The sequence below is a fragment of the Podarcis bocagei genome, assembly GCF_964188305.1.
Source record: "Podarcis bocagei genome assembly, chromosome: 1".
Taxonomy (NCBI): domain Eukaryota; kingdom Metazoa; phylum Chordata; class Lepidosauria; order Squamata; family Lacertidae; genus Podarcis; species Podarcis bocagei.
In genome coordinates, this window is record NC_138125.1 from 82,802,761 (window position 1) to 82,829,453 (window position 26,693).

The window sequence follows — 26,693 nt, forward strand, 5'->3', positions numbered from 1 at the left end:
ATTGCCTTTGGCATGGATGATCTCCTGGTACTTTGTTAAAAAAAGAGTAATTGCATTGTTTTCATTTTATGTTCAGCTGTTGAAATAAATTAAAAAATTGTCCAGTAGCATCTTAGAGACCAACTAAATTTGCTCTGGGTATAAGCTTCCGTGTGCATGCACACTTCTTTAGATATGCACATGAAAGCTTATACCTAGAAAAAACTTAGTTGGTTAATTTATTTATTTATTTTGACTGTGTTAGACCAACACGGCTACCTACCTGAATCTATGTTTAGTTGTGCAATGGATCTGAGTTATGTTTTCTTAATGATCCTCTTTATCTTACAGAATCAAATGTCCTGGTTGCAGCATGACTTGGGACACCTTTCAGTCTTCAGCACATCCACATTGAACCACTGGGTTCACAAGATCTTAATGGGCACAGTGAAAGTAGGTATATTTACACTTCTGAGTGGAAGCTGTCCTTTCTGACAGCCAGTGGGTTTGACTTCTGCTCTGTTTTCAACCCTGTGTTCTCCTCTCCTATAGGGAATGCCAGCCCAGTGGTGGAATAACCTGCATTTCCAGCACCATGCCAAACCCAACTGTTTCCGTAAAGACCCTGATCTCAACATGCACCCCCTGGTGTTTGCTTTGGGGAAGAAGCTGGCTACAGAGGTATGTTTGCAAGGTGTATGCTACTGAAGGGTTGCTTAGGAAAGCAGCCAGAAAGAGTGGACAGCCAAGAATAAAGCTATTGGGCAGCTTACACGAGACAGCCATGATTTTCAGCAGGAAAACGTCAGGTTTAAAAAATATTTTAAATTTTATAAAATATAAAGATTACACACACACACAATTATAAAGACAAATAATATATAAGCATGATATATAGAAGATAAAATATTGACATGTTTTCTGACCTTATTTCCTTTACCTACACTAACAAAACTGTCTGAAGGGAAAGAAAAAGAAATGAAAACTGAGTAACTATACATTCATATAGAAGCAACATACCACTAACATTTTGTATAGATATAATCAAACTGAATGTCCATAAAGAAAATATTTCTTATTTCTTATGTCTTAATTTTTCATTCTTAGCATAACTTATAATTTTACCCTTGGTTAAAAATTCTTTCAAGTTGCCCAATTACTGAGAAGTAAGTACTCTTGAGTTCAATAAGACTTATTTCCAGGTAAACGTGTACAGGAGTAAGTCCCATTGACTTCAATGAGGCATTTTAGGTTTTAGTTTTAGTAGATAGGCAGAGGATTGTGATATAAAGGGGCAACACCTGAATTTATTAATAAGCCAAGTACCTGCTTTCCTGTTTCTATGTTCTGTGTGTCTTCCAAGCTCCTAGTTTGGATTGTTGATTCGAATGCTGCCTACATTTTTATGATATGTTGTCCATCAGGAAAGACCACAGAAATATATAATGGGGTCAGGAGGGTACAATGGGCCCCAAGCAGAGTATGATCATTCATGCTCTGAGGGTCCTGGTGGGAAGAAAGACAGGCTTAAAGTGTAATAAATAAAATTGCTTTTGGGGGGCAGATCATCCCAGTTGGCCCCTCTCTCTCTCTCGTTTATGGTAGCAAGGATGTGTAATTTCATAAGGTCATGACCGAGCCTTGGTTATGATTTTTATTTCCACACACCCCATTTTATGATGAAGCCCAGGGGGATATGGGAGTTAAGGTGCTAAGTATATTTTATTCATGTAGCAGCTGTCACCCAGAGACTGAAAGAATAGGTGATAGGTGATAAGGTGGGTGTCTATAGCCTGAATGAGACGTTGATACCTCTTTCTTCACAGCTCGGGTTGCAGAAAAAGAAGTATATGCCTTACAACCATCAGCACAAGTACTTCTGGCGTGAGTATCTTTGTCCCTGAAAAATGTCACAAGTTTCCACTCCTTTGTCACAGAGCTTCTCCTTCCTGAGATACTTTTCTAAGTGAAATAGTGTGAATATCTGCTGGGTAGAGAGTCTTCTGTCACGGGACTTGCGCTTGATGGAGTCCCTGATCCACCTCCCCAAGAGCCAGATCTGCCACAACTCATCAGGTCCAGCCAGGAGCAGGGCAGGGAGCAGCTGCTACCACAAAATCCTAATGAAGGGCTCTTGGAGCTCATGAGTTTAAATTCCCTGGAGGAACCAATCAGAGAGAAAGGGGAGAAAAGATTCCTGAGAAGGGAAAGATGGGCCCAAAGGCCTAAGGAGGTTTCAGCTCTTGGTTACTTGAGAGGTTCTTCCCCAACCTGCATGAAGTTACAGAGAGCTTTGAAAAGGGGAATCCCCTGCCCCCCCCCAACACTATATAAGGGAACCTGGCTACTGGGGTGCCCCAGAGAGGATCTTGTGCCATTTTGGTTTTATGTAGTATTATATTTATATTGCACCTTTCCTCCAGGGAACTCACGGTGGCCTACAGAATTCTCCTTCTCCTTCTCCCCATTTTATCCTCACAACCCCCCTGTAATGGAGATTAGGCTGAGAATGCCATAACCTCTAGATCTCTCACTTCCCAAGCTCTGTAGCTCAGGGAAGGGAGCTATTGGGGTGTATGTTCATTCCTGTTGGACTGAGCCCTTGATGTTTGTCTCCGACATCTCTGGGGGTGACCCAGGCTCTGAGAAAGGTGAGGTAGAGTCTATGGAAAATGAGTGGTTGCTGCTCTGCAAGACCTTTGGAATCTGTGGCTTTACAGCACTAACCTTCAATAAACTTTGAGTTGATGTAATTTCCTTGTCTCATTGTTAGTTGGGAATGGCTTTTGAGCTTATTCTTCTCTCCCCTGCTCTCCACGCACCACAGAGCATTCAATGTGCCCCTCTCTCAGGACATTGCCATACATAGAAAGGGCACAGGTTATAGAATCCTAGCCAGCAGAGTTTGAAAACCAGAGAATATAGGATAATAGCACACTGCATATCTGTTGGGCCATAGGGTGAAAGTGAGATATAGCAGTACGATCAGCAAAAAATTGAGAATAAAAGAAGAGGCATTTTAGACTATGCATTGAGTTGCTTTAACCACACTGCAGGGGAGAATTGGAACAAAGATGGCGGAAATTTTATCTTGCTGGCCATCAGACTAACCCCTTGAAGCAGATAAAATGGAGTTCTCAAGTGAGGACAAATACTAGCTGGATAAGGGAAAGGCAGAAAAAAAGTGAAAAAGAAGAATCCTTCTGTGAGCAAAGACAAGCAATGCTCGACTTTCTCAGGAAGATGGATGGTAGTTTGAAATTTTTATAAAGGTTGTTTTTTAAAGTCTTCCTTTCGTTTTTCAATAGTTGTAGCCCCAGCTATGCTGGTTCCCTTCTTCCAATGGTCTGTATTCTACTTCTCATTCAAGCGCAAAGAATGGGTGGTAAGTAGTGATTGAATTTCCAAAAAAAAAAAAAAAATCTAGATGAGCATCTTATCTGTGTTGATTTTTTTTCCTAATTCCCACCAAGAAGCAGATTTCTTTTTAATCCGTTCCACTAAAAATGCAAACAGTTATTGCACATTATATGCATTATTATACATATTGTTACATGCAGTGCTTTTTTCCGGGGGGATGCAGGGGTACACATACCCCTAAACATTTTGTGAATCTTTGTATTTTGGTCCATTTACTGTATTTATTTTCCCAATTTGAACTATAAAATAGTGATTTTCTTGAGTCAAAATGAGAGTACCCCTAAACATTTTTTTAGGGGGGAAAGCACTGGTTACATGCCATCCCAATCTCTGCTGAGTGGTGCATGAGAATTCAGGGGTTCCAGGCACTTACCAAGGGTTTGTGTTTATTTTTGAGAATAAGGCACAGTGGTGCCTTTATGGTATATGGTTGGTTTATACATATATACAACCTGAAGCCTAGATGAAGGGGCTCAGAGCACTGCCACCCCAAAAGGTCCCTGCTTCTTCCCTAGCCGTAGCCTTGCTCTCAAACAGACAGCAGCCATCATGCCTTGCCCACTCTCCAGCATACATCCCTGCTGACTCCCACGTATGACTGGCTTCCTCTCTGAGCTTCCATTGCTTTCTGATCCTTCCTCCTAATAAGCTCTGGGCTCTACTAACACAGGGAGAGGCTGCACTCCTTTGATGTGCTAAATGGCTCATTACCTCAAATGAAATTAGGTTTTACACTTGCCAATTGCCTAGCCTTAAAGCGGTGGCAGATACGGTACACACCTTAGGAAGTTTGCCTAGGTTAATTCACTCTTCGCATATACTAATTCCAGCAGCGGTCAACACACATTGTAAATACACATGGGTCTTGCTGTTTCCTTGCTCTAACATCCCAGCCATAACTAAATTCTAACACTAACTTAATCCAGAATTCACGATGACTAGCACCCACAGATCCATAACAATATAATATATGCCTACGTACCTCAGGTTTCCTAAAGTAACTAAGTGCTAAGCAGACAAATAAAAGAATGCACATACCGGTATAAAAATACTTACATCTTAAATTATGGTGCAGAAATATAGTACTGCATGGGACTTGACTCTTGTGTGTATTATACATTTAATACATGTATTATTATTTTTTGGTATAATTAATCAGACTTTTAAAAGCAGCAACAACAATGCATAAGTGATTCAGACATAAATGGGCAGTCAATGCAAGACACGGTCCAATGCAGGCAAAGCTCTGTTGAATCGGAACCACCAAATTCTGTGTATAAATCTGTTTAAAATTGATTCCTCCTATCTCTCTAGTAGTAAATAGGTTTTCTGTTATCCATCAGCACGCAAGTAGGAGGAGTACATTTTCTGTGCTACTACACAGTGCAGTGCCACTGTGTAGCAAAAAATATAACCTTTCTTTTTCCCCTTCCTTTGACAGGATCTAGCCTTGATCATTTCATACAACATCAGAGTCTGTCTCATGTACATACCTCTTATGGGATTTAATTGTTTCATGGCATACTACTGGCTCTCCAGGTAACACAAAACCTCAGAATCCTTCTCTCTGCTGAACTCTCATCTTTTCTTTTGTTGATGTTTAATCTCAAATATCTATATTTTTCTAACCAATTATGATATACTCTGAACATATGTTACTTCCAACAGTTAGGCCCTGCTAGTCATTTTAGGTTAAACGCTTTCAGGTTGTGCAAAATGGTCTTCAGTTTGCATTGCATCAGCCCCCAGACTGCAACTCAAATCTTTTGCCCCATAAATATTGTTATGTCCTGCACACATCAAGATGCTAGCTCAACATGGCCTTTAGTTAACATTTTAGAGGCATTTATAAACTAAGACACCAGAAAGAGAAGTGTTCCTCACATTTTGTTTAGAAAGCATAGCCAGTGATGGAAAGGGGTGTGGGCCAAAAAAAAAAAAAAGGCCCCTCTTCTCCACAGACAGCTGCTCCTTAAGGTGTCAGCAAATACACTTGATCACCGTGGCCCTGAGCAACGCGGCACAGGGAAGACCGTCAAAGATTGGCACTTCATTGCCTTCTGTGACTTGGGTGCCTGGGGACTTGGCAGAGCTGGGGAAGGTGGGAGCACCACCCATGGCTGGCAATGGACTTGCGAGGGGATGGTTGGCAGGATGGGGGTGGAGGTAAAGAGCTAGGGGGATGGGGAGAGACAGGAGGGCAGGAGAGAAAGGCAAAACCAAGTGCGCCCTAGCCTGCCTGTGTTTCCGTTTCTGGAAGTGCACATCTGTGTTTGGTGTGGGTGCATGCAAAAGCCGCCTCTTTTCAGCACAAGTTGGTAGGTGCATTCAGTCCAGCGTCAGTGCATCTCATGTTGGCTGGGGCCGCTGTGTTTTGGGGGGCTGAGCCCTAAGCATAGTTGGTGGTGGGCACTGCCACAGTAGAGTTGCTACTCTAAAAGCTGGGAATCATCTAAGCTAGTTCTAAGCATCATGAACGGTTGAGGGAATGTAGCAGAGGAGTGGGAGAGGGACCTTACATAGGCCCAGTGGGCTTGCCAGAATGCAAGCAGGGACAAGGAGGTTGCTTTAGTGTTTGTTTGGGGTGGATAGGGTAACCTGCCTTCTGAAAAAATGGAACAGAGAAATCCCTCCTTTTCAACTCCTGGGGACAGAAGGGGGAAAGGTCAGGCCTCCCTTTGTTCTCTCATTTGCCTTCTTCTGATATTAATTTCTGTGCACTGCCCTGTACACTTAGCCAAGGATCTTAGCTGCTGCCAGTCAGTTTAAGCAGTCCTGAAATCCGTCGCTTGAAGTTCACAATCAGGGAGTCTTTTGCACTTGCGGATCCGGGACTGGGCATAGCTGCAGGCTAAGTAGCACAAATGATTGCGTTGCTTCATTTGTGAAATACTTTACTTAGTTCTCAAGGGCTAAGTAAATAAATTGGAGATGGGGGATTGACAGCAAGTTGTCTTACTACCACATTCGACACTGTCACGTGGATCTCCTTGTTTGTTTTTTGAAACCCACCCTTTATCCTAAAGTCCCAGGGTGGGCTACAACAATTTAAAATACATTTTAAAGCAGTTCAAAAACTTACAATTAAAAATGTCAATTTCAAAAACTAGAGCAGATCCTGATTCTTTATCCTTCCCTCTTACTGTATGTGAAGCAGCAACCATCAGTTGCTTCATAGATATTATTGATTTTAGGCTGTATTTCTTGTTTTAATGGATGCTCTTTACGGTTTATATGGATATTTTTTAAAATATTAAACAGATGAATGAAATGCTAGCTAGACATTTGGGTTGTGGTTTGGTGGTGTCAGGCATGGCTTGTATTGCATGAAAGGAGAAATACCAAAAAGTTAAGCCAGGCAAGAGACTTGAGTTTTTCACTGGCCACACACAGACCTCTTGTCACTTTCATCTTCTCAGCAGTGTAATTTGCATTATACGGGAAAGGAAAACATGGCAGCTAAAAGAGCAGCTTTGCCCACATACTGGTTTCAAAATAGTTTTTGCAGGATAAATTAGCCGGTGTGCTATTTCTTTCCTGATTAGTCAGCATCAGTTCATAGTTAGTCAGCATTAGCAAATAGAATTTCCTCTATTACTTTACATGTAAGCTGCAATGCCAAGGATATAATTTCCTATATCTTTTGTGGATCTGGTTTTTTAAAAGCCATTGTTACACTGCCTACTTTCCAGTCCTGTGTTATTTGCCTATTCAGTAAAATTTCTAAGCAGTGCACATAATAAAATAATTTTCAGTAAACCCCTCAAAGCCCTTTAAATAATTATCAATATTTAACAATATGGACAGAGATTGTATCAATAAGACAGAGACAACAGTGTTTTATACTGCTTTTTGATCAAGCTAAAATTATGATCCATTTATAGACAAGTCCAGCATTGCAGTGGGTTTGACTTAGACGACCCATGTGGTCCCTTCCAACTCCACAAATCTAAGTGACACAATTGTCAGAAGATCAGCAATTTCAGCTTGAATTCTTCAAGATCTTGGGTTAATTCCTTCCAAACACAGGGATTTATTTAGTTTGTCAATAAATCCCAGGACTTAGTCTCTTCTTGCCCCTATTTGGCTTAATTCTTTATACTCCCTCCCTTAAAAATCCAGTTCAGTTGAGTATCTGACCACTGCTTTCTTCAGATGAAAAAATATGGAAATAATGCGTTCAGCTTCACTACTATTCTCCCATAGCAGACCTTTTACTTCCTTGTTGTCTAATGGCCCAGCTACCTACCTCCTTGGCCAGTTTCCTGATTCTGAGGTATCTAAACAAATATTTTTGCTGGGCGTTTTTTTAAGCAGACACACTCTTTTTTCTATTTATTACGCTCCCCAAATTCTCTTTTCACTTCCATCCTTGTCACTGTATGCTGGTTATCCTGCAGTTTGCATTCCTGAGTCCTCCTCATCTGGGCAGAGCTTCATTGTTCTGAAGCAAGCTTCCTTGCCTGCCATAGAATCATAGAATCATAGAATCATAGAGTTGGAAGAGACCACAAGGGCCATCGAGTCCAACCCCCTGCCAAGTAGGAAACACCATCAGAGCACTCCTGACATATGGTTGTCAAGTCTCTGCTTAAAGACCTCCAAAGAAGGAGACTCCACCACACTCCTTGGCAGCAAATTCCACTGTCGAACAGCTCTTACTGTCAGGAAGTTCTTCCTAATGTTTAGGTGGAATCTTCTTTCTTGTAGTTTGGCTCCATTGCTCCGTGTCCGCTTCTCTGGAGCAGCAGAAAACAACCTTTCTCCCTCCTCTATGTGACATCCTTTTATATATTTGAACATGGCTATCATATCACCCCTTAACCTCCTCTTCTCCAGGCTAAACATGCCCAGCTCCCTTAGCCGTTCCTCATAAGGCATCGTTTCCAGGCCTTTGACCATTTTGGTTGCCCTCCTCTGGACACGTTCCAGTTTGTCAGTGTCCTTCTTGAATTGTGGTGCCCAGAACTGGACACAGTACTCCAGATGAGGTCTGACCAGAGCAGAATACAGGGGCACTATTATTTCCCTTGATCTAGATGCTATACTCCTATTGATGAGGCCCAGAATTGCATTGGCTTTTTTAGCTGCCGCGTCACACTGTTGGCTCATGTCAAGTTTGTGGTCAACCAAGACTCCTAGATCCTTTTCACATGTACTGCTCTCAAGCGAGGTGTCACCCATCTTGTATTTGTGCCTCTCATTTTTTTTGCCCAAGTGCAATACTTTACATTTCTCCCTGTTAAAATTCATCTTGTTTGTTTTGGCCCAGTTTTCTAATCTGTCAAGGTCGTTTTGAAGTGTGATCCTGTCCTCTGGGGTGTTAGCCACCCCTCCCAGTTTGGTGTCATCTGCAAATTTGATCAGGATGCCCTTGAGTCCATCATCCAAGTCGTTGATAAAGATGTTGAATAAGACTGGGCCCAAGACAGAACCCTGTGGCACCCCACTAGTCACTCTTCTCCAGGATGAAGAGGAACCATTGATGAGCACCCTTTGGGTTCGGTCAGTCAGCCAGTTACAAATCCATTGAGTGGTAGCATAGTCAAGACCGCATTTTACCAGCTTCTTTACAAGAATATCATGGGGCACCTTGTCAAATGCCTTACTGAAATCAAGGTAGGCTATATCCACTGAGTTCCCTTCATCTACCAGGCTTGTAATTCTGTCAAAAAACGAGATCAGGTTAGTCTGACATGACTTATTTTTCAGAAATCCATGCTGACTATTGGTGATCACAGCATTCCTTTCTAGGTGCTCACAGACTGTTTTCTTAATGATCTGCTCCAGAATCTTCCCTGGTATTGATGTCAGACTGACTGGGCGGTAATTATTTGGGTCCTCTCTTTTCCCCTTTTTGAAAATAGGGACAACATTTGCCCTCCTCCAGTCTGCCGGGAATTCCTGTTCTCCAGGAATTCTCAAAGATGACTGCCAGTGGTTCTGAGATCACATCTGCCAGTTCTTTTAATACTCTTGGATGCAGTTCATCTGGCCCTGGAGACTTGAATACATCTCAACTAGCCAAGTATTCTTGTACTATCTCCTTAGTTATTCTGGGCTGTGTTTCCTTTGCTGAATCATTTGCTCCAAATTCTTCAGGTCGGGCATTGTTTTCTTTATCGGAGAAGACTGAGGCAAAGAAGGCATTGAGGAGTTCAGCCCTTTCTGTGTCCCCTGTTTGCATTTCACCATCTTCTCCTCTGAGTGACCCCACTGTTTCTTTGTTCTTCCTTTTGCTACGAACATACCCATAAAAGCCTTTTTTGTTGCTTTTAACCTCTCTAGCAAGCCTGAGTTCATTCTGTGCTTTAGCTTTTCTGACTTTGTGTCTACACGTGCTGGCTATTTGTTTGAATTCCTCTTTGGTGGTTTCCCCCCTTTTCCATTTTTTGTACACATCCTTTTTTAATCTTAATTCAGTTAAAAGTTCTTTAGATAGCCACCCTGGCTTCTTTAGGCACCTTCCATGTTTCCGTCTCAATGGTATTGCCTGACGTTGTGCTTTTACTATCTCCCTCTTAACAAACTCCCAGCCATCATGAACTCCCTTTCCTTTTAGTATTGCTGTCCATGGGATCTCACCCAGCACTTCCCTAAGTTTTATGAAGTCGGCTTTCTTAAAGTCAAGAAATTGAGTCCTAGTATGCTTGGCTGCTCCTTTCCGCTGTATAGTAAACTTCAGAAGAGCATGATCACTCGCGCCTAATGATCCTTCCACATCTACCCCACTAACCAAGTCATCAACATTGGTTAGGACCAGATCTAAAACGGCTGTTCCTCTTGTTGCTTCTCCCACTTTCTGGACAATGAAGTTGTCTGCAAGGCCAGTGAGGAATCTGTTTGACCTTATGCTCTTGGCTGAGTTTGACGTCCAACAAATATCCGGGTAATTGAAGTCCCCCATTACTACTATCTCCCTTCCTTTTGCATGCTTGGCCATCTGTTCCAGGAAGGCATCATCTATGTCCTCCGTTTGGCTTGGGGATCTATAGTAAACTCCCACAATGAGGTCTCTGTTATTCTTCTCTCCCTTAATTTTGACCCAAATGCTCTCACTTTGGCTTTGAGGTTCTAAATCTTGGATCTCTTCACAGGTATACACATCCCTGACATATAACGCCACTCCTCCTCCTTTCTTGTCTGGTCTGTTTCTCTGAAATAGATTGTATCCCCCCATTATTACATTCCAATCGTGGGACTTATCCCACCAGGTTTCAGTGATGCCTATTATGTCATATTTAGTTTGCTGTACCAAGAGCTCAAGCTCATCTTGTTTATTTCCCATGCTTTGCGCATTAGTGTACAGACATTGAAGTCCATTAATCATTCCCCCGTGTCTCTTATTTAAGGATTTTTTCCTCCCACCACTAGGTCCGCGTGCTGTTTGCTCCATTTGGTCTATGACATTTGGATGATCATCTTCATTAATTGATAGACTCCTACCTTCAGGAGCACTGTCTCCCTCCCCCACATTAGTCAGTTTAAAGCCCTCCTGATGAGGTTTCTGAGATTTTTGGCAAAAACATTTCTCCCAACCGTTGTGAGGTGCAGCCCATCACTTGCCAGAAGGCCATCTTCAAGAAACTGCAGTCCGTGATCTAAGAATCCAAACCGTTCCTGTTTACACCATTTGCGAAGCCAGCTGTTCACTTCCACTATTTTCCCCTCTCTCCCTGGGCCACGTCGTTCAACTGGGAGGACAGATGAGATGACAATTTGTGCATTTAGTTGCTTCAATTTCCTGCCGAGAGCCTCGTAGTCTCTTTTGATCTTCTGGAGGCTATTGCTTGCAGTGTCATTGGTTCCCACATGAACCAAGAGGAAGGGGTATTTGTCAGTGGGTTTTATGATTCCTTGCAGTCGTTCAGTTACATCTTGGATCTTAGCCCCGGGGAGACAGCACACTTCCCGAGACATCTTGTCAGGCCCACAGATCACTGCTTCTGTTCCCCTCAGTAGGGAATCCCCTATCACCACTACACGCCTCCTCTTGGGTTTGGTCGGGGTTCTTCCGTGAGCTGTCCGTTCCAAGGTCGCCTGCACATTCCCTGAGGACTGACTTTGCTGCTCATCTTCATATACCTGATCGACTGTAATGAGGGAGAGATCCTCAAATGGAGTCTGCTCTTCATCTTCCATGCTAGGGGAGAGGACCTCAAAGCGATTGTGTATTTCTAAACAATCAGAGTGAACCCTGGGCCTCCTACTTCTTTGAGTCACGTTTCTCCATATATCTGGCTCCTGTGTTGGTGAACTATCCTCCTTCTCAGGGGAGTCCCCTGTCTCCTCCTTGGTGGGGATGGTGTGCTCTGTTGCTTCCAAGAAGAGCTCCAGCTCTCTAATTCTTTGGAGCGTAGCTACACGTTCCTCCAGTTGCTGGACTTTGTCTTTTAAAAGGGCAATCAACATGCAATTGCTGCACGTAAAGCTGCCTGCAACCTTCGGCAAGATGGCAAACATTGCGCAGGAATCGCAGGCGACTGCAGCTGTTCCCTCCCCTTCCATCTTGAGATCGTGTCGTTGGGGGTGGCTACAGAGGTCCTCCATCATAAAAAGCTTGAAGACAGGACAAATAACTTCCCCCACAAAAAAAACCTAGGTCTCCCCCAACAAACGTTTGAGACTAGCTCCCCTAAATCTAAAAGATGGGTATAACTGCGCGCTGCCCTGCAAACTCTGATAAGCTCCTCCCACAGCTAATCCCCTGCCTCAACAGAAACCCTGCCCCCTCTGACCTTTACACAGGGAAAACAGCTAATCAGCCACAAAGAAACACACACACACAAGAAAACCCTTTTTGCTCCTTCTTCAGCTGCTGCCCTGCAAACTCTGATAAGCTCCTCCCACAGCTAATCCCCTGCCTCAACAGAAACCCTGCCCCCTCTGACCTTTACACAGGGAAAACAGCTAATCAGCCACAAAGAAACACACACACACACAAGAAAACCCTTTTTGCTCCTTCTTCAGCTGCTGCCCTGCAAACTGCCCTGCCCTTGCTTCCTTGACTCTGCTCCTTCACTGGCAGCCTCCTGAATTTCATAGAATCATAGAGTTGGAAGAGAGTCACTTAGTCCAACCCTTTGCAATTCAGGAACCTCAGCTAATTTGATGGTGTCTTTCCTAAATCTATGTATACTTCTTGGAAGCTTCCTTTAGTTTGGTTTTAAATAATCTCCAAGGATTTTGGAATGATTTGAACAGCGTTGTCATCCTTTTCATCTAACTAATCCCCTTTCCCACTTGTGGTCACTGTTCCCAGTCAGTTTAACTACCCTTATATCTTACACCCAAAGCATTTAGAATTACGTCTAGCATCACCTCCCATCAGCTCCTTGTTCAATTGTTTTGAGGCACAATAATTTTGTATACCTGGAAATCATGTTTCTCCAGATTCCGCAGCAAGACATCAAGGAGGGTTTGGTGCCACCACGTGGTTAAAGGCAGAAAAGGCAACGTTTAGGGAAGTAGAACTCCCATCAAGCAATTTCCTTTCCTGCCTTTGTCGAAGCACACATTCCCAATTTCAGTTCCCTTCTCCTCAGGCATTTACTGTAATTTCCTTTTCTACCTATTTTTCCTGTCTCTCCCCCCCCCCCCCAGGTTATATGAGGATTATTATGTCCTTCATTGTTGCAACACTTTCTCTCTCTCTTTTCCCTAATCAAGTATTTTAGTTCAGTTGCTTTTGGCTCCAGAGTTATTTATACAGCCTGTCAAATTTATACAGCCTGTCAAATTCAAATTGGGCAATTTTAGCTTTGCTTACCAAATATGAGTTGAAATAAACATACTAAATATGTTTAGGGCATTGAAAAAAAAATTCCAGAACATGAAGATTTCTGGTGTGGAGGCAGCCTTGCTCTCACTTACTATGGATATTTTCTTAGGACTGCTTCGCCTATTCTAGTAATAGAGCAATAGAGGTACAGATTTAGTGCAAAGTATGCCATGAAGTGGGATGCGGGTGGCGCTGTGGTCTAAACCACAGAGCCTAGGGCTTGCTGATTGGAAGGTCGGCGGTTTGAATCCCTGCAACGGGGTGAGCTCCTGTTGCTCAGTCCCAGCTCCTGCCCACCTAGCAGTTCAAAAGCATGTCAAAGTGCAAGTAGATAAATAGGTACCGCTCCGACGGGAAGGTAAACGGTGTTTCCGTGCACTGTTCTGGTTCGCCAGAAGCGGCTTAGTCATGCTGGCCACATGACCCGGAAGCTGTCTGCGGACAAACGCAGGCTCCCTCGGCCTATAGAGTGAGATGAGTGCACAACCCCAGAGTCGTCCGCGACTGGACCTAATGGTCAGGGGTACCTTTACCTTTACCTTTTTATGCCATGATGTATGCAGTTGGTGTAGGGGAGGGACCTTACAGTGATGTACCTGTTTCTATTATAATATGTAAAGTGGTCCTCAGCAAACAGCTTGAATATGGCTGTGATGGGTTTTACCAGACAAATCCCAGATCAACATACCAAGTTAAGTAACAAGATGTGTTTTTTGTGTGTGACAATGCTCTGTATGAACCCACCCGGACCCTGCAATCATCAATTGAGTCCTTTTGTTGTGTGCCCCCTCCATGAGAGGTTTGGAGGGTGGCAACACGAGAAAGCCTTTTCTGTTGTGGCTCGCCACTTGTGGAATGCTGTTCCCGGGGAGCCTCGTCTGGTGCATTCATTAGATTTCTTTAGACTCCAGGCAAAAACATTCTTCTTCTCCCATGCCTTTGGCTGACTGAACAATCAATGTCCTTTTAAACTGGGGGGGGGGGGGGAGATATTGTTTCGTTTGTTACTATGTTATGCATCTTTGTGTTTTTATATTGTAAACCACTCTGTGGTCCTTGGATGGATGGTGCTATAGAAATTCAATAATAATAATAATAATAATAATAATAATAATAATAATAAATGCATTTGACTTGGCAGGTATCTAGAGTCCACTTGGTTTACTTGGGTTTCACAAATGAATCATATCCCAATGAACATTGATTATGATAGAAATATGGACTGGGTGTCTACCCAGGTAAGACACTTTTTTCTTACTATTCAAATAATTGGTTTCTGGTGTTTTATTGTGTGTGTGTTACGCAAAACGTTATTGGCACAATACTAGTGCATTATTAGTGGCTTTGGCTTGTTCTCCAGTGTTTCCCCAATGCTACTACATTATTTCTGTCTAGAGGGGCAACTGACCAACAAAAGTGGGACAAAATAAAGCAGAACATTTGTGGCACAAAAAGTTACTGGAACTATGGTATATGCACTGATTGGAAATGAAGCAATGTGACCACCCCAAAACATTTGGAAGCGACGCAAACGATGTTAGAAATGAGATCACATATGACCACCCCAATAACATCATGAACAAAAATAATCATGAATGCACAGTGGAAAGGGTGTCTGAAGGGGCTCAGAGAGTCATCACAGACACGTTTAGACTAGTGATGGTGCAGAAGACAAAAATATGGAGGGGTGGGTGGGTACTGAAATACAATATAGCTCCAGTTTGGCAGGTCAAGCTGAATACCACCCCCACTCATGCTTCAGCTGTGCTTCTGACCGCACAGAAGTTTTTAATGCGGAGTCAGACAGGGATTCATTCATGCATTTGTTAAAACATCCTACCTTTTCTATTTACATCCTACCTTTCCATTATAAATAGAAATGTCCAAGGCAGCCTAAACAAAAGTTTGAAAGCAATCAGCTTTTTTTTTTAAAGCAACCTTCTCCATGTTCCCACACCGAAGGAAGTACAGCAGACACCTGCTAGGGATATGGTGCCTTCAGTGGTGGAGCCCCCAGGGAGGCTTGTCCTGTGCCTACAACTGTGGTCTTTTTAGCTGCAACCTGAACACCTTCTCGTTCTCCCAAACCTCTTAAATTACAGTTTTGGAATTTGCACAAAGTTCCCCCTTGCGGACTTAAATTTATTTGTCTGCTGTGTTTTTATACTGATTTTTGTTTGGCCTTTTTTTTTTTTGCTGGGCTTTTTGTTTTTGTGATTTATTTTTTATCTTGTTTTAGTGTTTCTAGTGAGATTTTGTACTGTGTTGTTTATGTAAAGAATTTGGGGAACTTGGTTGAGTAGCATATAAGTAAAATGAAAAGAGCACAGAAACAGAAAGAACCGATTGCAAATCCAGAGGAGCCAGGGAAAGTCGGGTCTAAGGCCAAAACAAGAAAGATATCCAGGTGGCATTGAAAAATCCTCAGCCTCTTGCCAGTTTTCCCTGCTGCAAGTTTTCCTCCCCTGTCCCACAAAGAGGTAGCCAGCATGGTCTTCTCCAGCTGACAGTTCCCATCATCCCTGATCATTAATCATGCTGGCTAGGACCGATGGAAGCTGGGAATCAAATAACACCAGAGATATCTTAGTGTATGTAGAAAAGTGAGGTGGGGGGGGGTTATTGGCAGGGGACTGGTGTTGCTGGGCAAACTCCTCCAGACAGTCTTTCAGAGCTTAGGAGTACTTTAAAATGTAAATCTCAAGCTTTTCTGAGAGGTCTTCTTTTTTAAAACAACAACTACTACAAAAGCTGAGCAAATTGCAAATTGGGATGGAGGATATTTTGCCCATTTTTATTTCTGTGGGAAAGGAATGCTAAGGAAACACAATCAGTACAGACAGCCCCCAATTTGTTTAGGGGATGTGTTCCATGCAGTGGTGGAGGGTACGTAAGCCTGCTCCACTCTGCTCTGCCTGTCCCATCCTGTTCTGTCCCTGCTCTTGTTCCGGCCACAATGCACAGCCGTGCATCAATTAAAAAGGTAAAGGTACCCCTGACCGTTAAGTCCAGTCGCGGATGACTCTGGCGTTGCGCGCTCATCTCGCTCTGTAGGCCGAGGGAGCTAGCGTTTGTCCACAGACAGCTTCCGGTTCATGTGGCCATCATGACTAAGCTGCTTCTGGCGAACCAGAGCAGTGCACGGAAATGCTGTTTACCTTCCCGCCAGAGCGGTACCTATTTATCTACTTGCACTTTGACGTGCTTTCGAACTGCAGGAGCTGGGACCGAGCAACGGGAGCTCACCCTGTCGCGGGGATTTGAACTGCCAACCTTCTGATCGGCAAGCCCTAGGCTCTGTGGTTTAGACCACAGTGCCACCCACATCAATTAGACACACATAAATCAGTCGTTGCCTGCATAGCATCTTTTGGAAAGGTGGGATACCTGCTTTTCTGACCATTTCCCTTGAGAAACTGGCTGGAATGCTACTCCTGTGGGATCCAGTTGCTGCTACTTAGAGGAACATAAAAGATAACTGTGCCTCATTCAGTTGCAGTCTCTTTGTGTGAAACAAAGAGTTCCATTGTTCCACATCCTTTCTTATATTTCCCCCTGCAGCTCCAGGCAACGTGCAATGTGGATCAGTCCCCGTTCAATGACTGGTTCACTGGCCACCTGAATTTCCAGATTGAGCACCAGTAAGTAGGACAGTGGGAGTCACAAAATCCTTTGTGCATCTCCCTAGTGTGTGGTTTTATGAAATCATTGCTAGTGGGATGGGCATTCTAAATAAGAAAGAGGAGCTGATTTGACAGAACACCCTTTCTTCCCTCTGCAGTCTTTTCCCCACGATGCCTCGCCACAACTACTGGAAGGTGGCCCCCCTGGTGAAGTCTCTGTGTGCCAAGCATGGCATTGACTACCACAGCAAGTCCCTGCTCCAGGCCTTTGCAGACATTTTGCAGTAAGTATGGCAAGGGTGCTTTATGAACTGCAGTGTGGCAAGAAAAGCAATAAGGAAGTGGAAGAAAAGGGCAAAAAGTACTGGAGCCCTGGTCAGCCATTAACATTTAATAGAGCTTGTCCTATTAATGTAGTTAAGGGCCGAGGGGAGAGCAACACTGGCTCCACCCTCTGTCTAGTGGCACTTCTAGGTGACCTGTTTAAGCATTTATTCCCATTTGTTTGAAGGGATGTTGGATGATGTTGCATCAAAGCAGGTGCTACCCCACATTTCCCAGTGCATTTCCCAATGGCTTTTCTTATCACTGAGAAGTGTTAAGAAAACACTGCCATCTAGTGTCCAAAGGCAGGAAACTCATGAGACCAGGTGCTTTCACAAGTTGATATTCCTGCCTTTGGGCGCTAGATGGCAATGTCTCCCATCTCCCGTTTGCTCCATGGAGAACAGGATGCTGGATAAGATGGGCCATTGGCCTGATGTAGCAAGCTATTCTTATGTTCTTAACCTGAATTTGCTGGTGTGTGGTTGAATCCTACCCAAAATTAACGACCTGACATCTAAGGAACAGTCCCTTCCTCCCCACCCCACCGCACTCCCCAAATCATGAACATCAAAAGAGGCTTTTTCAAACCCTTTCCTTATTAAGCTCCTCCAGGCACTCCTGTTTGCCTATGTTTTGCTTTATGCATGACATTGAACAGCTGAAGTGGAAAAAGGGAAAACTCAAGATACATCCAGTTTAATAATAATAATAATAATAATAATAATAATAATAATAATAATAATAAAAAATTTATTATTTATACCCCACCCATCTGGCTGTGTTTCCCCAGCTACTCTGGGCAGCTTCCAACAAAATATTAAAATACAATAGTCTGTCAAACATTAAAAGCTTCTCTAAACAGGGCTGCCTTCGGTTGGTCTCATTTAGCCTCACTAGGGATGGGGGGTGGGGAACAGTTTCGGTTTGCACTTACAGGTGAAGCTTCCGATTCACACTGTCTGAAAGAGTACGAGAACTGAAACATAGCCACCCAATTTGCACTTTTCCAAATTTTGCAATGTAGCTGTTATGCCAAATACAAAATCCCATATACTGTAAAGTGTGCAATAAATGTATATGTTGGTGATTAAAAATGGGGGGAAATGCATTATAGTAAGGAAAATTGCATGCAAAGATGTTTATATTAGGCAGATTTCTGTATTAGGGAAAAATGAACATGATACAAACTATACAGGGGAACTGAAATGCATAAAATACCAGTCATAGCTAAAGCCAAAGTTGTAAATTCACCTTTTTTCAGGTGATTGTTCCTAGGAAGCGTATATATTTATGCACATCAGGCATGCTAAAATTTGTATGTTAACAGTTTTCAGTACCTTCTTTTTTATTCAAAGTAAAGCTAAGGGGAATCTCGCTCTGCTGGTGCAATTATTTACCGTATTTTTCGCACTATAGGACGCACTTTTTCCCCTCCAAAAATGAAGGGGAAATGTGTGTGCGTCCTATGGTGCGAATGCAGGCTTTCGCTGAAACCTGGAGAGCGAGAGGGGTCGGTGCGCACCGACCCCTCTCGCTCTCCAGGCTTCAGGAGAGCCCCACCGCCAGCCCCACAAGCTCGGGGGACAGCGGGAGAGGCGCAGTGCGCCCTTCCCGCTGTCCCCCGACTTGGTTAGAAGGCTGGCGGGGGGGGAGCCTGCTCCTCCCCCTTGCCAGCCCCGCAAACTCGGGAGACAGCGGGAGAGGCGCAGCGCGCCATTCCCGCTGTCCCCCGACTTGGCTAGAAGGCTGGGGGGGGAGAAGCCTGCTCCTCCCCGTCGCCAGCCCCGCAAACTCGGGGGACAGCGGCAGGGGCGCAGCGCGCCTTTGCCGCTGTCCCCCGACTTGGCTAGAAGGCTGGCGGGGGGAGAAGCCTGCTCCTCCCCGTCGCCAGCCCCGCAAACTCGGGGGACAGCGGCAGGGGCACAGCGCGCCTTTGCCGCTGTCCCCCGACTTGGCTAGAAGGCTGGCGGGGGGAGAAGCCTGCTCCTCCCCGTCGCCAGCCCCGCAAACTCGGGGGACAGCGGCAGGGGCACAGCGCGCCTTTGCCGCTGTCCCCCGACTTGGCTAGAAGGCTGGCGGGGGGAGAAGCCTGCTCCTCCCCGTCGCCAGCCCCGCAAACTCGGGGGACAGCGGCAGGGGCGCAGCGCGCCTTTGCCGCTGTCCCCCGACTTGGCTAGAAGGCTGGCGGGGGGAGAAGCCTGCTCCTCCCCGTCGCCAGCCCCGCAAACTCGGGGGACAGCGGCAGGGGCGCAGCGCGCCTTTGCCGCTGTCCCCCGACTTGGTTAGAAGGCTGGGGGGGGAGCCTGGTTTTGCGGGAGGCGGGGGAATCCCCCGCCTCCCAGGAAAGCCAGGAGAAGCCGTGCAGCCCTTTTAAAAGGCGCGTGGCTTCTGCCGGTTTTGCGGGAGGCGGGGGAATCCCCCCGCCTCCCAGGAAAGCCAGGAGAAGCCGTGCAGCCCTTTTAAAAGGCGCGTGGCTTCTGCCGGTTTTGCGGGAGGTGGGGGAATCCCCCCGCCTCCCAGGAAAGCCAGGAGAAGCCGTGCAGCCCTTTTAAAAGGCGCGCGGCTTCTGCCGGTTTTGCGGGAGGTGGGGGAATCCCCCGCCTCCCAGGAAAGCCAGGAGAAGCCGTGATCTCTTTAAAGGGTTTGCACGGCTTCTGCGGGCTTTGGGGAGAGGTGAGGGAATCCCCCCACCTCCCAGTAAAGCCAGGAAAGCCCCATGCAGCCCCTCCGCCAAGGAGAGGCTGCACGGGGCTAAAGGGGAAGCCAAAACAGCGAGCGGGATCCATCCCGCTCGCTGCCTTGGCTTGATCCATAGCTGCACGTAACCCCTCCGGCAGGGAGAGGTTGTGTGCAGCCTGTACGCTGCTCTTTGGGGCTGCGGGGGGGGGAAAGATTTTTTTTCTTGAATTCCCCCCCTAAAAACTGGGTGCGCCCTATGGTCCGGTGCGCCCTATGGTGCGAAAAATACGGTAGTTGAACACAGCCCCATATAACAGAAATATATGCTATTAAGTGGTCATGTTTTAAATATCTACCCATGTTCAGAAAAAGAAATCCAGTTTGAAATTGTTGAAATACAATGTTCAAATTATATTTTCTGTGGGAATATTTCATTTTGAACTCTTTCAAACGCTTAGTTTTACAGCATGGTAAAGCTAATGTGGCATACTTTTGAAGTTTAATTTTCTATATGCTAGTCAAATAAACATGGTAAATCAGAAGTTCATTGATTTAGGGCAGTGGGAACTGTTTCAGATTGATCAGCATCACTGGATATGGAATTGCTGCATGTGCATTGATCAAAGAAGTATATAGTAGTGAGATGTAGTGGGGGGGGACCCACCTTTTACTTGCCGCATTGTCCTCTCTTCTTGTTTAATCAAAGCCCTCCCTCCCTGTTTTGCAGCTCTCTAAAGGATTCAGGAGATGCCTGGCGTGAAGCATATCTGTATGGATAAGAAGCAGCAGAGACTTGAGAAGGAGGACCATGAAGATGCATCACAGACTAGAGGGCAGCTAATGTTCTATGAAGAATTTGGGGTCTGGTGGGTGAGCTAGACAAACGTTAAATAATTATTTTTGGCATGGGGTTGGGGGACTCCTGAAACTTTCCTACATCTATGCATAGTTGGGGGTTTTTGTGTGTGTGCACATGTTGTTCTGGTTGCACTGTGGCTTTTCGGGTGACAGGGTCATGGAAAGGGAAGGTCTGTGCTTCATGTAGGAGTACATCTTGCTTTTTGTTGCATGTATGAGTTCGAAACCTGACTGTCATCTTCCGTATGGTTGGTGAGGGATGCTTTCAGAAGAGGTGTGTTTAAAGCAAAAAGGCAGAGCTGCAGTGGAGAACTACAATGCAGGTGTAACTACAATGCAGGTGTTAGGGCTTATCTACACTTACTTTTCCTCTGGTCTTTCCATGCACAGTCCACACTTTAAAGCTCTGTGTTCGAATGCCCTTTCCCTTTGGAGCTTTTCCCACAAAAACCTGCTCTTTAAAGCGTAGTCGGAGCAAATGCAATCCGTTGGAAATCTGAATTACTGTTTGTGCTGATTGAGTGTTAAAGAATGGATTTTCAAAAAAAAACTCTGGGGCAGAAAAAGAAAACAGACATGTTCAGACATGGAGCTTTTACAAGTGTGCACCTCTGCCTGGAAAGAGCAGGGCAAGAGGTAAGTGTGGATAAGACCTTAGTTGAAGGTAACTTTAAATCTTAGCTTCAGTTGCAAGCTCAGGGATTCAATTTCATGTTTGCATAGAGGTAAGGGACCAGATAACATTAATTGAGTTTAAAGCTGAGTGTGTTCATGTTCCTGTTTCAAAATGTGTTGTATTAAGATCCGTTGGTTGCAGATAGTTTTCTTCAAAGCCTCATAATAACCAGAGAAAGAGGTGCTCCTGGAGGATAATCACATGTGATCTGAACTCTCCTCATGTACCCCTCCTCCCAAACAGCACCTGTTGTGCAAGATGACCTTTCCATGCTGAGGTTAGGAAACGTTTTCTCAGCAACTTGTATTCATCTATGTAATGTTATCACTGCCCCAACATCTTCCCAAAGGAAGATGCCTTCGCATGGTGGCAGACCAAAGAAGTGCCTCTTCCCCTCCACTATGCGCTTCAAAGAACGCTTGAGCCTGGGCCTCCAAACCAATGCTTGATCACATGACTAGCGCTCCTCTTTTGAAGGAGAGGAATTGTGTGGTTGCAATCTCAATGTAATCCGGTATTGGCATGAATGCCTCTGGTCATAGTTCTTTGAAACCACACTCTCTTACTCCATTACTACACAAAGGCCACTGCCACTGGGAATGTGTTACCTGGGGCAATGCCTCTTGCCTGGTGATTATCTGGCAGTGTGATTGAAAGTATTAATTAGTTCAGTATTTGTTGTCTTGACCCACAATTGGAAGCATTGACCTTCTGTTGGTCCTTTAGCACAGCCCTCTTAGGATGTACACCACTTCATGTGTACATATTTGTATTTATTTGTATCTTTTAATATATTTCATAAATTTATTTGGGTCAATACGTGTGGCTGTCTTTTTTCTCCCTGTTCTTCTCATTGGTTCAAATAGACAAGAAGAGCTGACTCGAAACACATTGTATGTGGATTTGTGCATTTCTCCATGGCTGCATCAGGTTAAATTCGCATGTGGTCTGAATTAACCTCTATCATAGTGATGGGGAACCAGTCAGTGAAAATGAAGGGTAGGAAATCTGCCACTCTCCAGATGTTGCTGGACTACAACTCCCATCGTCCCTGACCATTGGCTATGCTGGCAGGGGTTAATGGGAGCTGGAGTCCAACAATATCTGCAGAGTACACGGTTCCCATCTCTGCTCCAGCAGGTGGCATTGCGAGCCTCTATCAGTCCAGCATATGTAAGCTTCCACATACTATAACTGGAGATGCCAGGAACTGAATCATAGATAACAGGGATAGAAATGTAGATTTAGTTATTTGGGGAATGAGCAGGCCCATCAGATTGTAGTTTATTTTGGGGTGTTTTTTTATAAAAGGAGCAGTTCATGTCTTTAGAGTAAAGGTAGTTATTTTAGTTATGGATGCTGCCCGGCTGTTTACCATTAATTTATGGAATTGTACAGCACCAAGTGACTCATTAGTCAAATGCATCTGTCTAAACATTCCACCAGAGGGAGTTCTTTCCTCTTGCATTCCAGTATACACACACCCACACCCACACCCTCAAAAGGTTGTATCCACCTTCCTTGTTCAGTGACTCAAATAAGTATGGGAAGTACATCCTTGACCACACTTTTTTGTGCCAGGCCTGAGCTTGGTGCCCCTTCAGAATTTTCAGACTGCAGTGCTCTGTGGGTAAAACCACACAAAGCAGAATTCCCCCATTTATATAGTTCTTAAAGAGAGAGGGGATGGACAGGACTGTCTTGCTTTTGGTCCTTGGACCTGTGTAACTACCCAGCCAAACTGACAAACTCACACTTAGAATCAAAGAGGCATAGAGCTGTAGAGTTGGAAAGGACCCTGAGGGTCATATATTCCAGCTCCCTGCAATGCAGGAATCCCAACTAAAGCATCCATGACAGATGGCCATCCAACCTCTGCCTAAAAATCTCCAGGGAAGGAGAGTCCACCACCTTCCAATTCCACCTTCCCTCAGCCAGCACAGCCAGCGGAGAAGGATGGTGGGAGCTGGAGTCCAACTTCATCTGAAGGGGCACAGAGATGCTACAAGTTATATTTTTGGCATTTCTCACACCTCTCTTTAAATTCTTCATTGATGGTTTCACCATTTCTTTTTCCTAAAACGCAACACACACCCTGCACCAAATCCCCTTCTTCCAGCCAAAATACATTTTGGAGACCAACATAGTATGTTCCAGAGGAGGCATAAGGTTGGCTGGAGTCCCTAAGTTAGTGGAACTCAAGTCCCATCAATTACAATGGGAACCATGCCATTACTGATCTGTCTCCTTCATTTCAACAAGAAACAAGTTAGCCTGCATCCAACCCATTATCTGAAACATACTATAACCAGTGGAACATCAGTCTGCAACTCACTTACCCATATTCCCCTTAAACCAAAACTCAGAAAAATGAAGGGGGGGGGGGAAGCAGAAGGAAGCAGGGAATGAAAAGGAGAAAGCACATTGCAAGGGACTAACACTGCTTATACACCATACATTTAAAGCATACATACTCAACTTTTCTCATACCAGCTGGTTGTTTTATAATTTATTTTATCTTTATTTTCAACATTTTTATACTGCCTGTTGACCATAAGTGCTCTGGATAGTGTACACTTGATTTTTAAAACAACAATAACACAGACATAAAATATAAAAGTATGGCATGAACATAAAATCAAGCACCAATTAAAATATCAGAATAAAACCTGTAGTGTCCAAGGTCTAAACACAAACTTATTTTCTAACTGAAAAGCATGTTAATCCACAGCCTATTTGCTAAGGGGAAGATCAATAACCCCATAGCACCACCTTCTGCAATCGACCATCAGAGTCGGAGGGGAACCACTCCAACATGGTACTTCCCAGTTTCCAACCAGGCAGCCTACCCTGAAGGATGCCATCATCTGTGATATTGAGAGCTTCAAGTGAATCAACAGGGCTGCACTTTCCTCTCCCTCGCTTGGCGGAGGTCATCTCACAGACTCCGAAACCAGGGCTGAATTAGAAAAGCAGCGGGGAAACCATGGCCCACCTGGCCTCCCCATTTGGCCTGCAAGTCATGTCCATCTGCCCTGCACGTGACCATCACACATAGCCTCAGGTGTGGGGCAGGTGATGGTGCAGCTGGGCCAAAGCGGGATTTGCAGGCAATGCCACCTGGATCCAGTTGCTCACCGTGCGCTAGAAAATCATTTCATTCAAGAGTGTATAGAGTTTACTGGCAATCATTTCCTCAGGCACATTTCTCAGGAACTGGGTGTTGGCCAACTAGCTTTGAGTCACCTGCATCTTCTGAGCTCATTTCTACAGAAACTGTCTTGATTACAACCACCTTGAAGGAGGCTGGCACCATTTCTGAAGAGATTTATTTCTGCAGTAGCTGGAATTTTTGTGATACCACAGCTTCTGTCAATGCAGAGGCATCGCTGTCAATGCTTTTAACATGTTTCAGCATGTTGCAATAAAGAGAATAGACACCAGTGTAATTCTGCAGCAAAGTTAGCCATCAGCATGTATGGTTTCATTTAATTTACAATTCTCGGTAGTTGAAGAATATGCATGATGCCACTTTCTCACTTGTGGCACATAGATCTGAAGACAACATCAAAAAAGACAGATCTAATTATCTCAGTATCTATCTATTTTAATTTCGCAAGTTCTTCCTGAAAAGCAATTTACATGAATTCTAAAGCATGACGCGTGAATTACAATTACATTTGTGTCTCCAGGAAAAAACTGATTTTCTCCCCACCACAGCTACCATTTTGGGAGGTACTGCAAATAGGAGTGTGTAAGAATTATTTTCGCTTATTTAAAAAGTTTGTTTACTTATATGTTGTAAATTTGGACCTATTTGCTTAGTTGCTAATGTGGATCTTGTTCATTTCTGTAACTACCGTTCATTTTCATTTCCCACTGGCTTTCCTGGGAAACCCAGAGAGTCTTCTGCTGACTACAACTGCTGTTTTTCCATCCAGCCACCAAATTTTTGGGCATTCCATCCTTCAAGTTATTAGGCCTTTCAAATTTCAGACAGGGGAGAGAACCTCCAATTCTGAGGCAATTAAAAAAGAGGTACACTTCCTGTGGTCTTTCCGCTCATTTCAGCGGGAGATCCAGCTGCTCCTCTCCAGCTCATAGCTTCTGTGTTTCTCCAATGAATCAGTATCAAATTTTAGATAGATAGGATAAAGAGGGCATGTGTGCCTCTCAATGCAAAGTAGGCTGTAGGTCAGCACTGGCCTACATTTTCAGACTGGGAATCGTTTGCACATGAAGCAAAAGAAAAGTCTGTTCGATCAATGGTCCAGGTAGTTCAGCCTCCTGTTCTTATTGTGGCCAAACAGATGCCTCTGCAACAGCACTCTGCTCACCTGCAAATCCAGCAACTCGTATTTTGAAGCATACTGCTTCTTTTTGCTTGCTTGCTTGCTTGCTTGCTTGCTTGCTTGCTTGCTTGCTTGCTTGATTTTTAATAACATTTATTTATTTATTTATTTATTTATTTATTTATTTATTTATTTATTTATTTATGGATCATGGGAATTATAAATGATATAAATAAATAGACCAAGTCGTCTCCTGCCATTTGTGTATCACAAAAATAGCATCCTAAATTTGCAGTAATATCTACAACATATGGTTCATTATTTGTGGTCTGTGTTTTAAGTTCTTGGTTCATGAATTGGTTTTAACAAATACAAAGGGGAAACAGGATAGAACAGAGTTAATAGATAACATTCAACATCACGTAGCTAAATGCCTAATCAGGAGCCCTTGTGGTTGTGCTTAGATTAAGTATGAGTAATAATCATTTTTCTTCTTAGGTTACCAATGAAACAATATAAAGTATTGGTATATTTATAAATGTGGGAAGGGGGCTTCAGAGGGAATATACCGTATTTTTCGCTCCAAAAGACGCATCAGACCATAAGGCACACCTGGTTTTGGGAGGAGGAAAACAAGAAAAAATTATTCTGAATCCCAGAAGCCAGAACAGCAAGAGGGATCTGGCTTCTGGGATACCGTGTGGCTATTCTGGCTTCTGGGATAACTGCGCCAAGCCTCTTCAGGGCAGCGGGATGAAGGCTCCCCCTGCCTGAAGAGGCTGTGCACGGCTAAGGCAGAAGCCAGGACAGGTGCATTGCTGAAGGGGTGCTGCGCAGTTCTCCCTCTCTGAGAGGGAGAACTGCGCAGCACCCCTTCAGCGAAGCTGGAGAAGGAACAGAAGGAGTCCCTTCTGTTCCTCCTCCGGCTTCCAGGACAGGCGCGTCGCTGAAGGGGCGTTTCGCAGTTCTCTCTCTGCACTGCGCAGTGCCGCTCCTTCACAGGCACATCGCCGCGAAGCTGGAGGAGAAAGAGAAGGAGCCCCTTCTGTTCCTCCTCC

At 44.4% G+C, this 26,693-nt stretch overlaps 1 protein-coding gene across 1 annotated transcript in view; it reads left to right on the forward strand.

The window, feature by feature from the left end:
• LOC308593508 (acyl-CoA (8-3)-desaturase-like) overlaps window positions 1-22,160 on the forward strand; it is a 29,872-nt gene extending 7,712 nt beyond the window's left edge. The window contains exons 4-12 of the mRNA XM_081205943.1: window positions 331-432; window positions 532-660; window positions 1,806-1,863; window positions 3,288-3,364; window positions 4,841-4,938; window positions 14,322-14,418; window positions 16,742-16,821; window positions 16,962-17,087; window positions 20,537-22,160. Of these exons, the coding sequence (XP_081062069.1) occupies window positions 331-432; window positions 532-660; window positions 1,806-1,863; window positions 3,288-3,364; window positions 4,841-4,938; window positions 14,322-14,418; window positions 16,742-16,821; window positions 16,962-17,087; window positions 20,537-20,588 (819 nt within the window). The 3' untranslated portion in view covers window positions 20,589-22,160. The remainder of the gene's footprint in view (window positions 1-330; window positions 433-531; window positions 661-1,805; window positions 1,864-3,287; window positions 3,365-4,840; window positions 4,939-14,321; window positions 14,419-16,741; window positions 16,822-16,961; window positions 17,088-20,536) is intronic.
• The last annotated feature ends 4,533 nt before the right edge of the window (window positions 22,161-26,693 follow it).